General features: G+C 49.8%; 7 protein-coding genes across 7 annotated transcripts; 4 read left to right on the forward strand and 3 right to left on the reverse strand.

Annotated features, from left to right (window-relative positions):
• Positions 1–222: 222 nt before the first annotated feature.
• Positions 223–1,304, forward strand: ASPBRDRAFT_41770 (GFA family protein). Its single transcript, XM_067624653.1, has 3 exons — positions 223–393; positions 463–642; positions 736–1,304. The coding sequence occupies exons 1-3, from the start codon at positions 386–388 to the stop codon at positions 1,037–1,039; spliced, it is 492 nt and encodes a 163-aa protein (XP_067481236.1). The 5' UTR covers positions 223–385; the 3' UTR covers positions 1,040–1,304.
• A 2,488-nt stretch (positions 1,305–3,792) lies between these two features.
• Positions 3,793–5,265, forward strand: ASPBRDRAFT_174976 (aldo/keto reductase). The gene is made up of 5 exons (XM_067619792.1): positions 3,793–4,181; positions 4,237–4,501; positions 4,572–4,899; positions 4,953–5,170; positions 5,227–5,265. Exons 1-4 carry the CDS (start codon positions 4,042–4,044, stop codon positions 5,153–5,155), a joined length of 936 nt encoding a protein of 311 aa, XP_067481237.1. The 5' UTR covers positions 3,793–4,041; the 3' UTR covers positions 5,156–5,170; positions 5,227–5,265.
• Positions 5,266–5,605: 340 nt separating this feature from the next.
• Positions 5,606–6,887, forward strand: ASPBRDRAFT_29146 (phosphatase PAP2 family protein; the record flags this gene model as incomplete). Its single annotated transcript, XM_067622622.1, has 3 exons — positions 5,606–5,721; positions 5,780–6,324; positions 6,394–6,887. 3 exons carry the CDS (start codon positions 5,606–5,608, stop codon positions 6,885–6,887), a joined length of 1,155 nt encoding a protein of 384 aa, XP_067481238.1.
• A 208-nt stretch (positions 6,888–7,095) lies between these two features.
• ASPBRDRAFT_54041 (vacuolar protein sorting family 37 protein) lies at positions 7,096–7,932 on the reverse strand (the record flags this gene model as incomplete). Its single annotated transcript, XM_067627160.1, has 2 exons — positions 7,096–7,582; positions 7,667–7,932. The coding sequence occupies 2 exons, from the start codon at positions 7,930–7,932 to the stop codon at positions 7,096–7,098; spliced, it is 753 nt and encodes a 250-aa protein (XP_067481239.1).
• A 506-nt stretch (positions 7,933–8,438) lies between these two features.
• Positions 8,439–9,558, reverse strand: ASPBRDRAFT_525834 (ankyrin repeat protein). Its single transcript, XM_067626919.1, has 2 exons — positions 9,271–9,558; positions 8,439–9,206 (listed from the first exon to the last, which is right to left on the reverse strand). The coding sequence occupies exons 1-2, from the start codon at positions 9,402–9,404 to the stop codon at positions 8,537–8,539; spliced, it is 804 nt and encodes a 267-aa protein (XP_067481240.1). The 5' UTR covers positions 9,405–9,558; the 3' UTR covers positions 8,439–8,536.
• Positions 9,559–9,712: 154 nt separating this feature from the next.
• Positions 9,713–12,166, forward strand: ASPBRDRAFT_121739 (tRNA ligase; the record flags this gene model as incomplete). Its single annotated transcript, XM_067617453.1, has 1 exon — positions 9,713–12,166. The coding sequence occupies one exon, from the start codon at positions 9,713–9,715 to the stop codon at positions 12,164–12,166; it is 2,454 nt and encodes an 817-aa protein (XP_067481241.1).
• Positions 12,167–12,644: 478 nt separating this feature from the next.
• On the reverse strand, positions 12,645–14,942 carry ASPBRDRAFT_41778 (Zn(II)2Cys6 transcription factor). The gene is made up of 4 exons (XM_067624654.1): positions 14,387–14,942; positions 13,817–14,335; positions 13,624–13,764; positions 12,645–13,566 (listed from the first exon to the last, which is right to left on the reverse strand). Exons 1-4 carry the CDS (start codon positions 14,444–14,446, stop codon positions 12,805–12,807), a joined length of 1,482 nt encoding a protein of 493 aa, XP_067481242.1. The 5' UTR covers positions 14,447–14,942; the 3' UTR covers positions 12,645–12,804.
• Positions 14,943–15,093: the final 151 nt, after the last annotated feature.

The raw sequence follows: 15,093 nt of genomic DNA on the forward strand, positions 1-15,093 counted from the left end.
CATAATGCGGGGTAGTCAACTGCAAGACGACGCACAAGATACAACATGCAGACGTGAAATTGATAGGACAAAGCATACGGAGTAAACGACGATAGCTGCATGACAACCAGTGCACTATCCGAGCGCAGCGGCAAATCCACGTTTGCATGTGCGGAGTCATTGACCCAGCCCCTCATGGATCCAGACAATCCGAGTTTGCATGATATGCCTCTTATATACCAATGACGTTGTTGCATCCGAGCCCGTTCCGGGCACGGTCCTGGTATATAAGGAGACGCCGACCTTGTCCTGTTGAATGCAAGGTTGCACTATTACTGGTAGTAACACAAGTCACGCTTCGCAATCGATTATACTATTCGTTCGAGTACTTTACCATTTGACCAACATGCCGATGTATGGCCCCCACATATCGATCGACTCCCGTATGGAACACACATGAATCGATACTAATGCAGTATACAGGAAACTGGAAGGCAGTTGCCAGTGCGGCAGCATTGAATTCACACTCGAATCATCAACCCCGGTTCCCTATCAACTATGCGCTTGTAGCATCTGCCGGAAGGTGGGCGGATATAGTGGCAGCGTCAATCTGGGCGGTATCGCCAATAGTCTGCAGATCAAGAAGGGGAAGGACTTGATCAAGTATGTCATGCCAGACTTCTTGAAGTTGTCCTTTGTCTGCGCTTTAAAATAATTATGTGAGTCGAAGGATGGCATTGGAGCTGACCATTTTAGGAAATATTCCGCCGTGAAGGCGAGAGGCACCCCGGATGAGAAGATCTGTTCGTCGGAGCGGAATTTCTGTTCCAATTGCAGCACCATGCTTTGGCTGTGGGATCATCATTGGCCAGAGCTAATTCATCCTTTTGCTTCGGCCATTGATACCGAGCTGCCGGTGCCTGATGAGATGGTCTGCATCATGGAGAGTTCTAAGCCGACTTGGGTGCGATGGCCAGAGGGGAAGAAGCAGGTATATGATGTTTACCCAGAGGATAGCTTGGAAGACTGGCACAAGAAGCACAATTTGTTCTTCGAGTAGATGGACATCCTAGGTGACGATGATACGAAGCTTTATGGGAGATGTGGACTACATTATACGGAAAGTGGGAGCAATGTTTGGAAACATAATCTCATTATCATTATCATTATCATGTTATCCATAAGGCGAGTGACCTGCACAATGCAATGTTAGCAGCTGTATAAACAAGCAGTGATGCATAAACATGTACTGGTGAAAAGTTCAGGTCTCCAAGGTGAATCTTGTTTGTTTCGTCAAGGTAGTTCGGTAAGAACACAGCGAATTAAGAATTCATCATGCAAAAATGAAGGAAACACGACAGTGGATACTCACTCTTGAGAAGTGCCATAGAAACCCTACAGAATGATTCCTATTACTTTTTTGACAAAGTTAGCATCATATGCTAAACATATCATGAGTGACACAAAGCATGTATATGTCAACGAAGTCAGGCTATCAGAACTGGTTAGCACAAGCGTGATGGCACCGGGATATGGTCGCTACCAACCTCATTAAATCAGATTTTTTGTAAACATGTTCATTTCCAAACACATGGCGTGCAGGATCAAACAGTGTGAATAACAAGATTCATCATGTAATGTTGACTTTGGGTATATGGGCAGATGGAGAGGGTAACTGAGGATGAAAGTACCTGTCATAACTTGTTAGTATGACTTGAAACCGAACTTTTCTGGTAATCGCAGAACGATCGATGAAAGCTCAGGTGACGAGTTCTCAACAATGTGTACACATCCCCAACACCCGCAAAGTTTGTACGCTTTGCTTTTGATGGATGCGGGTCAATGCACACGTTCTGTCCGCCCGTTCGTTCAAAGTATCTTCATCGACGGCCAACAAGGGCATAGAGATGGAATAGTTGGTATTTACCTATCACCAGCAAGTTAGCAATGGTCACAAACAGGCTGAGTGAAGCATTGAAGTTATTTTGGAGTTGTCAGACAAGGCTGAAACTTGAGTTTAAACACGAATTCCACATAGTGATTAAGTTTGAGGAATGCCTTAAAGCGTGTCATAGGGTCATCATCCAAGGGGAGGGAGGGCATGTAGAAGAACGTTGTGCTCGCATACCTTTTATTATAAGAGATTATACATTATGTTGTCCGAAGATCACATCTTCAGTGACAAGGCATGCTCATACACGATCAATTGTCATTGATTGACCGTGTTAAACATGCCATTGTATATCAACTTGAGTAAGTTGGGTTGTCGACTAGGGCATCTTGTTGATGCGGTTGCAAGCTTGGGCAAGTTGAGAAAAAAATTATTGTGGGTTGCGCCGCGGTTTTATAGGTGGGCAGCTAACACCACGGCTAGCGAGTATCACCAAGAGCGTTGTTTGACCGGGAAACAAACACTTCGGTGTCGAGGACCCACCCAACTACTGTTACTGCTACCAATCCCTACTGTCTAGAAGATGCCGCTGCTACAAGTCTCCTGAAGCTATGAGAATTGCTGAATGGCGGCCAAATTGGTCATATCTGAGGACTCTTTGGGTTTCATAATAGTTGCTTGCTCAATCCCACAGGGAGATGTCTGATGGACCTCCCACTTTGTCCGGTCGCTTATGTTAACGGATGGATAGATACTGATATCGTCGCCCAGAAGGCTGGGGATTGAGACTGTCAGACTGGTACAATCAAACAAGAGTTGAGGATTCAACAATGACTCCCTAGATGCTAGCTCGAGCATCCAGCACAAACTGCGTCTGATTCCCCCACCTGACCCTTCGGCAAGATATATCTCTACTAGTATCTGGACAACAGTGACTAGTAATCGGACATTTATATTTACTCACCCGTCGATGGTTTACTACTACTTCTGAAGTAAACAGCGTTAGTATTGTATGTTCTCAGCCGTTTCATTCCAGCTGGCCTAGAGTGTGGCTTCGAGAAGATGTGATGCGTTATGTGCGATGCATACTTGAAACTCACACACAGCTTTTGTCTAGATCGCGATTGATCGCACGTACTTATTTCATCTGTGTACACATTATTATGCAAAAGGTTGAGGTACAGGGGAACCGTCAAGCTTGCTAATGCGAAAACGGCGAGTTCTTGCAGAAGATAACGCAAGACAGGCTGGCTCCGGGACCCCGGTGAAGCTCGAGTCAAATTTGAGCTGGCGAAAGACAAGGGTTGGTGGAAGACCAGCCAACCAGGTAGTCAATTGGACACTGCATATGGCACAATAACTGTTGGGACCATTTATAGATTATTGCCATGTCTCCTAAGCCTTGTGTTTGAAGCCCTGAGGCGGACATCATGCCAACCTAGAAACTGATTTGTAGGCGGCAATCATTCCAGTATGACCAATTCGCTCTGGCTTTGAGAGCATAAAATTACACTCTACAGTTCTTTTCTGGGCCTGTTCCACGAGTAGAATTCATCCGATGGATTTCGGCCATTGTTGCTCACAAACCATGGTGTGATTGGTATGGTACGTGAGCTCCGGAGGAAATAATTGCATGCCACGCCAGGAAACCTACGGCACCACCGTCGCGCTATGTTTCTGCAGCTGTCTAGTACTTACTCAGCGCGCCTTTGCCTCTGAATCTATCGTGTATAGAACGACAGGAACATCAGGATATCTGTCTAGACCCACAGTTGAGGATTGGTGCCTGCTTGGTAACACTACATATGAGGTAACCCCCAATGAGCACGCCTTTGGCGCAAATTATGTTGGGCTTCGAATCGTCCAGAAACGTTCGAGTAATGCGCCCTGATGGCGATTCGTTGCAACATCAACTGTGTAAGCTCCGTTGGAGGGCGAGTCTGGATCGGAGCTTTAGTGGGTCCGCCTCGAAACGTCATCGGCCCAGAGTTCTATCTGCGTCAATTTGACGTCGATCCATGTTTATGATCCTGCGTTCACCGGGCTTTTGTAATGCCAATATGCGCTGGAAGATGGCCATAAAAGGAGGTCTTCTCCCCGGCCGATTGTTGTTCTCCAAAACAGAATACCTATTGACTCAACTGTACTTTAATTGACACAAACTATTCAAAATGACGACCACATTCGAGCTCAACACCGGTGCAAAGATCCCCGCCGTTGGTTTTGGAACTTGGCAAGACGCAGAGGCGCAGGAGCAAGCTGTGCTTGAAGCCATCAAGGCGGGCTATCGCCACATTGACACTGCCAGAATGTAAGTTCGCATTCTTGACATTAAATCACGGCGGCAGGCTGACATGACGCTGCAGTTATGGAACGGAAGAGGCAGTAGGAAAAGCTATCAAGAAGTCCGGCGTGCCCCGTGACCAGCTTTTCATCACTACCAAGCTTTGGAACAACAAGCACCACCCCGACGATGTAGCGCAGGCTCTTCAGGACTCGTTGAACGACCTCGACCTGGACTATGTTGATTTGTTCTTGATGCATTGGCCTGTGGCCTTCAAGCGAGGAACCGAGAAGTTCCCCAAGAATGAGAGTGGCAAGCCAGCTGTGGAGGATACCGACTATGTCGACGTATGTGTCTCGATTCCATGCACAACACCAGCTAAGCCTGGACAATGCGCTAACCTACCACCTTTGGCAGACATACAAAGCCATGGAGAAGCTCCTCTCAACCGGAAAGGTGAAAGCCATTGGCGTGTCCAACTTTTCGCAGGCAGAAATGGAACGTCTCCTCAAGAATAGCTCCGTCGTCCCTGCAGTCCACCAGCTTGAAAGCCACCCATGGCTACAACAGCGTAGCTTCGCCGATTGGCACAAGTCCAAGGGCATTCATGTCACCCACTACTCTCCCTTCGGAAACCAGAACGAGCTATATTCTCGAGAGGGCACGATTGGCAAACTGATCGACGACCCCGTGTTGGTTGAGATTGGAAAGAAATACAACAAGAGCTCTGCCCAAGTAGCACTTGGTAGGTTCCCCATCATATATCTTCAGCGAATAAAATGAACTAACTCTTTGTAGCCTGGGGTATCAACGAAGGACACTCAGTACTTCCCAAGTCGAAAACTCCATCTCGCATCAAGGACAACCTCCAAGGCGACTTCAAGCTGGACGCAGAGGATCTGAAGAAGATCCGGGGCATTGACCGCAAGCTCCGCTTCAACGACAGCAGCGCTGACTTTGGCCGAGAATTCTTCTCTGATCTGGAGGGCAAGCAGAAATAAATTGGTATCTCGCAGCTTACATGTCTATTAATACTCAATGAGGAAATGAAATGGAACGAATAATCACTCACATGCACCCACCCGTAAACCCCCACGAACCTCGTGTTCACCACCCCCGTAAAATATATTGTAGATCAGCGGTAGCGTACTACCTTAAATGGTGGTGAGATTAGAGTTCAATGAACAATGCCGTACTACCACGATTCCGTTGATTTGTTCAGAGAAGCCTAGCCTTTGTTACTATTCTCATCTGGTCGGGTCACCTGCCACCTGCCATAAGCCCATAGTTACATACGAGGTAGTACCATCACGGCAACCCGAGTACTAAGCTACTACCTATGCTTCTCATTCCGCAATAATTCCATCCCATCATAGTCAAGAATCCAGGGCGCTCAACTATCTCTACACCAATCGCAATCGACATCAAATCGAATAGTATACTAAGCGACAATGACACCTTCCAAATCCGAGGATACCCCTCCCCCTGCGGTCCATCATCAACTCTCATACCGATACTTCTCCAAGCGCCTTATCCTCTCATACATACTCGACTGGGTTCTCATAGTGTATGTCCTCCACACCCCATGATACCCTCCAGACAATACTAACAAGATAATACCCCAGCGGTGTCGCCCTCATCGGCTACGGCTTCTCCCAAACAACCCCCAACCACCGACCCTTCTCCCTCACCGACTTGAGCATCTCCTTCCCACACAAGGAGAAAGATACCGTCTCAACAGGCGTGCTAGCCGTGGTGGCAGTGATAGCTCCAGCTGTGATCATTATCGTCGTCTCTTTTCTTCTCATCAACCCAGATATTACCACCATTGCCGGTACTAGTGCCCAAAACGCACGAAGAGAGATCCTAATAAGGAAATGGATGATTAAGCTCTGGGAATGGAATGCAGGCTGGATGGGATTGGGAGTCGCCCTTGCGGGAGCGTTTATGGCTACGCAGGGACTAAAGGATCTATATGGGAAGCCAAGGCCGGACATGCTGGCTAGGTGTGATCCGGATATATCGGCGATTAATGAGTATGCGATTTCGGGATTGGGAAGGAGACTTGCGGGTGCGCCTACGATGGTTACGTGGGAGATATGTCGGAATAAGGGGGATGAGATGTTGAAGGTGGATGGGTTTGCTAGTTTTCCGAGTGGGCATTCTTCGAGTGAGTCTTATGTCTTATCTATATCCAGGGAGCCAGAAATGGGGTTATATCTGACATAAAACCATCTAGTTTCATTCGCGGGACTCATGTATCTCGCTCTTTGGCTAAGTGCTAAATTCTCCATCGGGTTCCCGTTCCTGGCGTATTCGCCGCTCAGCCAGGATCTGCGGAGACAGGACCGCGGGAAGATTCGAAAGCAGGGTGCCGCTCCTCCTGTCTATATGCTCATCGTTGCATTAGTGCCCGTCGCTGTGGCCTTCTTCATATCCGCATCGCGTTGGTTCGACTATCGCCATCATGGATTCGATATCATATTCGGATCGGTCATGGGCATCGTCTTCGCGTGGATTGGCTTCCGACTGTATCAGCTTCCAATAATTCGTGGTGCGGGCTGGTCGTGGGGAGCTAGGAGTCGCAGACATGCTTTCTTTATGGGCGTTGGACTCCCGAGTCATGTTGCTGCCGACAATTGGGTCATGATGAACGACAAACGCGATGCTGTAGAGAGCAGCACACATAATGTGGATCTTGAAAGCGGTCGACAGGGCCCGGAGGAGCATTGAGAACAGTACCCTCCGCACCACGGTTAGAACCTGACATTATATACCCAAGCTTATCAGCTTAAGCAGCTTTTGACGCCTTTCTTCCTCTCCATCACGTTCAGTGGTATGCATGTATGCAGAAACGGGCCAGGGTGTTACCATGGCCGTGACTTCACAATCGAAGTCAGCAATCTCATCACCTCCACCAATTGCCAAGTCAACGAAGATATCACCTCCACCCACCAACCCTCCCCTCATCCCACCTAGCTTTGGCTTCTCTCCTAGCCGCCAATTTGGCAGATTCCGCTCTGACCCGTCTAATCCAATCGCCGACCTCCTTTTCAGTCGCCCGTCCATGATGTTCCTCCTCCAGGAAGCTCTCCTCGACTGCCTGACACACCGCCTCCTGCTCAGCAATCGAAGCAGCAAGCCGCTGATACAACGCCTTAGGCGACCACGGCGCCAGCGCAGCATCCATCTCGGATTGCTTTTTCCGCCAGGAGACCTCGAGCGACTGATGCGTTAGAAGAAGGGTTTCGGTCGAGGAGCGTAGTTCAGCGACATGAGACTGCAGCTCCAGTAGACGATTCGCAAGGTCCTTGTTATATTTCAGAAGAGTCTGTAGGTTATCCTGATGCGCCGTATACGAAGGATGGTTACTGGAGAGTGCGGAAATGAGGTTAGGATCTTGAAGGATAGTCTGTAAATCGACAGTTCTGCCATCACAAAAATATATCCATTAGCCCAAACCAAAGCACTGAATTGAACAAACAGAAAGTAGTAACAAGAATATAACATACGATTTCTCCTTCACACCAGCAGGCAGCCAGCCCTCCTCCACCGTCGGCGGCTTAGGCAGCGCATTCAGCGACGCAGCAGGGTTAAACATCCCCGGAGAAGATGAGTATCTCTGTCCCTGCATATTCAAGCGGTCCTGCGCATAATGTCCTTCCTGGTACTGTTGTGGTGTTCCGGGATGCGACGGGGTGCCCCTTCGACTGGCTTCGTGGCTGCTGGGTTTCGGGGGAGGCGGGGGAGGAGTGTCCGGATTAAGTGCTGGGTTCATGGCGAATAGAAGGACGTCCAGGAGATATGTAAGTAAGCTGACAGCTAGAAAGTACCTGATGAATAGATGGGCAGACAGACTGGACTGAGGACAGGCAGCAATTGGAGGGATTGGTCGAAGCTAAGAGCAGCGCTGCTGTGACGCCCGAAATGCGGGGAAACGGCCGATCATCACGTGAGTGGGTGGAGGGTGTTTACGAGGCTTACGGATAGTTGCTACGAAAATGGTATGTGGAAAAGAACTGTGGGATGTGTGAACGGATTAAGGTATTATTCTTGGTCACATAAGGTAGTATGCTGCCTCTCTCAGCTGCCCGTCATGCTCTGTTCGCGTGCGTTGGGCGCATGTGTAGGGCCCTTGTTTACGGAGCGCCGCCTACTTGAGGTACGACTACCATGTTCCAGATAGACTCTGTCTCCTGTCATGCCCGGCATCGCAGTATGATGGGCTTGTTCGAGCTGCAGGTGCCAGAAGCCCTAGCTGCGAATTGATGCGAGACGTGAAACGGCTCTCCGGAGCACCTCCGACACCTCTAAGCAGGCAAATGGGTATCCACTATCGCCAGAGGACCGCAGAATACTGGCAATCAGCTATATGCTTCCCCTTAATCCGTTCTGCGCCGCACATCCCGCTCTTGAGTGTTGATGCCGGAGCCCGAAATAGCATCCATGACCAATTGGCGCAGTTGGCTCTGCGTTGCTTCGCTGTGGAAATCCTCCCGCGCTGCTAGCTCATCAATGCGCCGCTTGAACTCGGGGTCGACCTCATCCATTCCGGCATTCGCCTCCTGTTCCGACACCGTGCCCAGGTTCATCTGAATGTTCGGAGGAAGCGGCGGAGCCGGGTTTAGTGCGTCGCCTGCCGAGTCAGCGGCCGGTTCTGGCACGCCGGCGACTTGCCGCAGGTAAGCAGCGATTTGTGGGAATGAGCCATCGCTCTCGATGGTCTCATAGGCTGCGAGACCCTCGTCGTTTCTCTTGTTGTAGTCCACGCCCAGTTCCTCAACGAGGCATTTCGCGATGTCGAGGCTTTCCGTCACAAACAAGCAGGTTTCACCGTCTTCGTCGAGCAGGTTGACGTCCACATTGTACTCCTTTACAAGGGCGCGTAGCAGGTCGATATGTCCGTAAGAAGCCGCAGCATGGAGGAGCGAGTATCCGTGCTCGTCCTGATTCGAGGCGATGGAGGGGTTGGACTGCAACAGACTCAGGACGGCGCCCGGATTGTCGGCGGCCAGAACGTAAGGGTTGGGTTGAGTCATAGCGCCGGTTTCACTAGTCCGGAGGAAATATGAGTCAGTCTCGATAGTAATCAGAGAATTATAGATTAGCGCTGTACCTTGAGTCACACGGTAATCCCCGATGGAATGATAATGGCAAGTGAAGGCAGAGTGTGTTCTGTAAATTGAAGTAGGCGGTTGAAAGTGGCGCGGGCGGAAAAAAGCGCTTTTTCAAAGGGCTGCCCCGCATCATCGATAAGAAACTCCAACTTTTCGACCCAAACGAGGCTGACGGTGACTCAACTATTCCCAGTCATTTTGCGTCGCGCGAGGCTGTATCTTAGCTTGGGGTAGGCTTTTGCTTGTGAAGGTCGAGCTTGATTTGTTAAAATCAAGGGACAATTCCTCCCTGGCCTTGTCGACAACACACCGCGCGTGCCTTCTGCCTTCTCCCCCACCTCCACCCGCATTCCGACCTTTTCTCTCCCTCGTTTCTTTCGAGTGCAACCCCCGAATATCAGTAGTCGCCTGAATCGATACACGCGAACGTGACGGATCGCAATGGTGCAGCAGGACGAGCGGGAAGTCGCCGAGCTGGTCTCCAGCTTGGAGGCTGCCAGCAAGAAAGGCAAAGCTCAAGGGAAGAAGTCTTTCACGTGCAAGAAATCTACCTTCGACGTCGAGAAAGCAGACAAAATCAAGGTGCATTCGTGGAAGTTCATGGACTGGGATTACAAACGCAGCGATCTGCCGACCTACGCGCGAGGATTGTTTACTACTCAGAGGAAGGATGGCACCCAGGAAATCGCGGTTCGTGGATACGACAAGTTCTTCAATGTGGATGAGGTGAATGAGACAAAGTGGAGGAACATTGAGATGAATACTAGGGGTCCCTACGAGCTCAGTGTGAAGGAGAATGGATGTATCATCTTTATCTCTGGTCTGGAGGATGGCACCTTGTTGGTCTGCAGTAAACATTCCACGGGTGTCCGGCCTGATACGAACCTCAGTCATGCTCAAGCCGGTGAACGCTGGGTCGAGCGACATGTTAGCTCTGTTGGAAGGAGTATAAAGGACTTGGCACGAGAGCTGCGCAGGCTAAATGTTACCGCAGTAGGCGAGCTGTGTGACGACACCTTCGAGGAGCATGTCCTTGCCTACGACGAAAGCGCTTCGGGCATCTATCTGCATGGACTCAACTTCAACGTGCCTCACTTTGCCACACAGCCTAGCTCGGAGGTACATAAGTTTGCTGATGCATGGGGATTCAAGAAGGCCAACTTTGTCGTGTACGATGATCTCGACCAGGTCAAGAAGTTCCTCGACAACTGCGCTGAAACAGGCACCTGGGATGGCCGGGAGACCGAGGGCTTCGTGGTCCGATGCCACATGGGCTATAACGGACGTCCCCCATACCAGGATTGGTTCTTTAAATACAAGTTCGAAGAGCCCTATTTGATGTACAGGCAGTGGCGCGAGTGCACGAAGGCAGTCATTGCTGGAAAGTTTCCTAATATCAAGAAGCACAAGAAGATTACTGAAGAGTATCTCAATTACGCGCGGAGACAGCTCGCTCAAACGCCCGGTCTTGCGCAACGCTACCAGCAGAACCACGGCATCATCTCTTTGAGAGAGGGCTTCTTGCAAGAGAGAGGCCTCAATGGATCTGAAATCATCCAAATGGAATCTGACGAAGCTGGAAACGATGTGACGAACAATGTGATCCTCGTACCTGTTGCTTCACTGGGCTGCGGCAAGACGACGGTTGCTTTGGCTCTTTGCAAATTGTTTGGATGGGGACAGGTGCAGAACGATAACATTCCGAAGCAGAAGAACAAGCCAAAGAAATTCGCCTTGGATATCACAAATCTCCTTAGTCAACACCCGGTGGTGGTAGCGGACCGGAACAACCACATGCGACGCGAAAGGCAGCAGCTTATCGACGATGTGTCAATTGTGATTTCCAAAGCTCGCTATGTCGCACTTCAGTACGTCCATGAGCCTAAAGGCCAATTACTTCCTGGCATCCGTGAGGTAACGCAGAGACGTGTCCTTGACCGCGGAGACAACCACCAAACCATCCGGGCAGGAAGCAAGAATGCAGAGGAGGTCATCGGAATTATGGAAGGCTTCCTGAAACGGTTCGAGGCTATCGACACCGACCGTGAGCCAGACTGTTACTTCGACCAGGTGATTGATTTAGATGTCGGCGCCTCTTCGCGGGAGAATCTGGAGACGGTGGTGAAGGCATTGCACTCATTCTATCCTAGGCTTGTGAAGGAGGTGCCGACGGCAGAGCAACTGGACGACGCCATCTACTGGGCGATGAACGAATACCAAGTGCAGCTGGACTGGAGCCATCAATACGGATCCCAGAGACAGAAGAACAAGAACAAGAATCCCGGCAGCCCTGCACCTGCAGCGGGTCCCACTCCCGAAGACCTGGCCAAGAAGATTGAGTACTTCAATATCTCCCTACCCGCTGCAGAGGTAAAGAGTGTACTCGAGTCATTGTTTCCCCCGTCCACATCTCCCGAAAAGGCACGTCTCTATAATCAGCTCGTCAACGGCAGACGTGTGCAGCCCACCTTCCATGTGACATTGATCCACCGCGCCTCCAAGAAAGAACACCCCGGTATTTGGGATGAATATGTCCGCCAGTACATTGAGAAGATGAAGAGCAAGCCCGAGTCTGAACCCAGCATCACCCCCACGCTAGCTCCAGCTCGCGTACGTCTGGAGCGTCTCATCTGGGACAACCGACTCATGGCATTCGTCGCGCGGATATTTCCTCCAGACGACCAGAACCTGGCAGAATGGCCGTGCGCCAATGAAACCCCGCATGTCACTGTAGGAACTGCATCGCCGGATGTGAAGCCCAAAGAGAGCAACGATTTGTTGAAGTGGTGGCATGAAGTTGGCTCGGGGGGAGAAACGGGACTCTGGGAAGCCGAAATTCCAGGAGTGAAGGTTCTACAGGGATCAGTAGGCGTGGTGATGAGTCGGGGCAAATAAGTGTTAATGACTGATAATGGGTCATGAGTGATGATTGCAAAGGAAAAAAGTACATAGTTTTAGACATGAAAGTCGCTGGTTTGGCACCATGCAGTATTTCGCTCTATTGTAGCTAATAGTATCGAATAAGTAGTAACATTTACTATCTTCGTCTTGTCCCACTTATTTATGTATTGAACGGGCAAGTGAGTGTAATATAGTGCAGTATCGAAGATACGAGATATGGCTAGGGAAAGAAATAAATCCTGACCATGACACGAGTAGTAATAGTAACCGTAATATCACATAGAGTCAGGCTTAGTTGTATAGTATCTGGTTGTGAGTACTTGTCTATATTCGATGTAAATAACAATTCGGTCGATTCAGATATATATATGACTGGCAAGGGTATCAGCTTCATACATCAGTGGTATATTTTGAGCACAGGAATTGAGTTATCAACTAGTAAATTGATTTCGATTTGAAAGAATACTACTTAGGGGACATGACAGGGAAATACGGTACCAAAAGTGTTACCTTTGTTGACGTATCAACATAGTATATACAAGCTGTTATAAATGAAGGATACGAGCAGCGCTAATGAAATTGAATCATGAATCAGAGGACAGGAATATGGAGAGTCCCCGCACTTCTTCTTCTTATACATCAACAACAACTCTTTTCGGTTTCCCAGGAATCAAATTATAACCGTGCGCTCCCGTCTTGATCAGCCGCGACAAGATACGCGCTTGCTGCACACCGGTAGACGTTGTAATTAGGTCGAGGATCTGCGCGATCCAGGTCTTCGTGTGAGGCGATATACCCGCACAATCCGAGGCAAGGTACAACGGCCATGGTAATCGAGCGACGGCCCCGAGACCAGCTTCGCCGGATGTAAAGAAATAAGGGACGCTGGCGCAGATGTCCTTGACTAATTGTTTGTTGATGGAGACAGACTCGTGTATGAGTTGAGGTGAGTCGGGAATCGCTTGATGGTGACACATGGCTTGGATCATCTCGTGGAGAATGATCCGTACTTGGCGGTAGTGGTTCCAGTATACTGCGGTGTCGATATTGGGATAGATGTGATATTCTGGGTCGTGGCTGCGGGGATTTGAAATTGGCAGTGGGGTGTTGGTGGTTGTATACTGCCAGGTTGGGCCTAGGGAACTCGCCCATGAGACTAGGTCGGTGTCGAGGGCGAGGGCTTCCTTGATTAAAGGTGAGATGTTTCCGTGGAAGCCGGTGTCGTTGAAGGTCTCTTTTATAGTTATGGAGAGATCGTTGAACGCGATTAGAATGCTGTAAAGGTCTTCGATTGTTTGGGAATCAGCGTCACCAATAGTCCTTGCATAGTTGGATAATGCAGCTATTGCTGGCGAGCGATGGCAATTTGTTCTGAAGAATATGTTGATCATAGCCTGACAATGATTAGCACTCCAAACCAGCACCTATGATGTGACGAGGGTATAGCTAACAATCTGTAGACGTGTACTGGTGAAGAGGCGCCACCCAGCCGCTGACTCGAATTGCTTCATTCCCCGTAACTCTAGGAGCTTCAATGCTCCCTGAGCATGATTTAGCCAAGCGCCCATCATCTGTGGTTGGCCTGAAATGATCTGTTTCACTAGGAATCAACAACCCACTCAAGCACAGGTTCTAGTCACATACCTCGTACATACTCAGCGTGACCACGGCCCCCAGAGTGGAGTCAGAAGTAGCTGATACTGCATCCTGAAGACTCACATTGGTGGCCCGCAAGGCTTTGCTGTACTCCTCCGCCGCCGATCGTGCCAGTTCAGGCAATTGGTAGACCCTTGACATACATGCCAGCCCTATAGCTTTGATGGTGGCTTGAAGTGCATCCGAGGGGTCAGTGCGCAGCAAGTTCGGCAAATAGCAGAGGATGCCTGGGTTTTGACTAGTGCCGACATAATACCTGAAGATGTGAGACAGGGCCTGTTCTTGAATGCGGGTGGGCCCTGCAATCAACGGCGGCGTCTTCGAATTCTCTGCAGTGTACGCAGTGGAGGATCGAGCCGCCGTGCGGGTACTGGCTGCCCGGGCCAAGGCCTTGATAGTTACGGCGGTGGTCTGGTCGTAGACGCGAAGGGCTTGGGGATCTTGGTATCCTGGGCATTCTTTTTTTATTCGCAGGCATTGAGTGCACGCAGGTCTTATCTGATCGCACTACAGATGGGTCAATGGCTTATTCCTCGGGGTGAAAGCGCACCGACGTACTTTTAGGCGCCGTTTCCTGCATAGACCACACCCTGGGCTGGGTTTTCCCCTGTAAACCATGGTCGCCTGAAAGGGTATGAAGTTCGGAGGGTGAATGTCAACCTGTGAGATTATCCCCGCTTTAAAGACGCATGCTGGGTTGTCGGGGTCGGGGCTTGTTACGCAAAGGAGACTAGAAGCAGAGCAGTCCCGTCTTCAGCCTCGTCTCAGCCGCGATTTGGCATCAAGACTAGATTGGTTCCACTGAGCCTCCACACTTGGACAGAGTATGGACTCCACTCAAAGGGCTATACGTAAGTGTCAGAATGAGCTTAGCGATATCGGTGCCCGGCTCCAAGAAGCTTGTTTTGCAGCCAGCGAGAGGGGGCAGTGCTGTGTCGACCCCCATTAAAGAGGCAGATTTGACCCGAGCGAGTCATAATGTTATCATGAATGGCTCGTTGATCATTTCCGAAGAGGCTTGTTAATAGACAGAGACGGTTTAGATCGGTACTGACGAATGCTCACCTCCAATGTGATGAGTCTCTCAGTTGTACTCGGTAGGAATCGATTGATGCTTCGGTGGGGTGTGGGGTGATATCGAGCTTATCCTAATGCAGTAACCAGTTCGGTGTTTACGGTATTCAGGTAAATAAGTATCCTGAAGTAGCGTAGGCCAAAGATGACATTGGTTGCTTTTTAGATTATGAGAGTGTGGTTATTCAGCA

Source organism: Aspergillus brasiliensis (assembly GCF_001889945.1).
Source record: "Aspergillus brasiliensis CBS 101740 unplaced genomic scaffold ASPBRscaffold_4, whole genome shotgun sequence".
Taxonomy (NCBI): Eukaryota; Fungi; Ascomycota; class Eurotiomycetes; order Eurotiales; family Aspergillaceae; genus Aspergillus; species Aspergillus brasiliensis.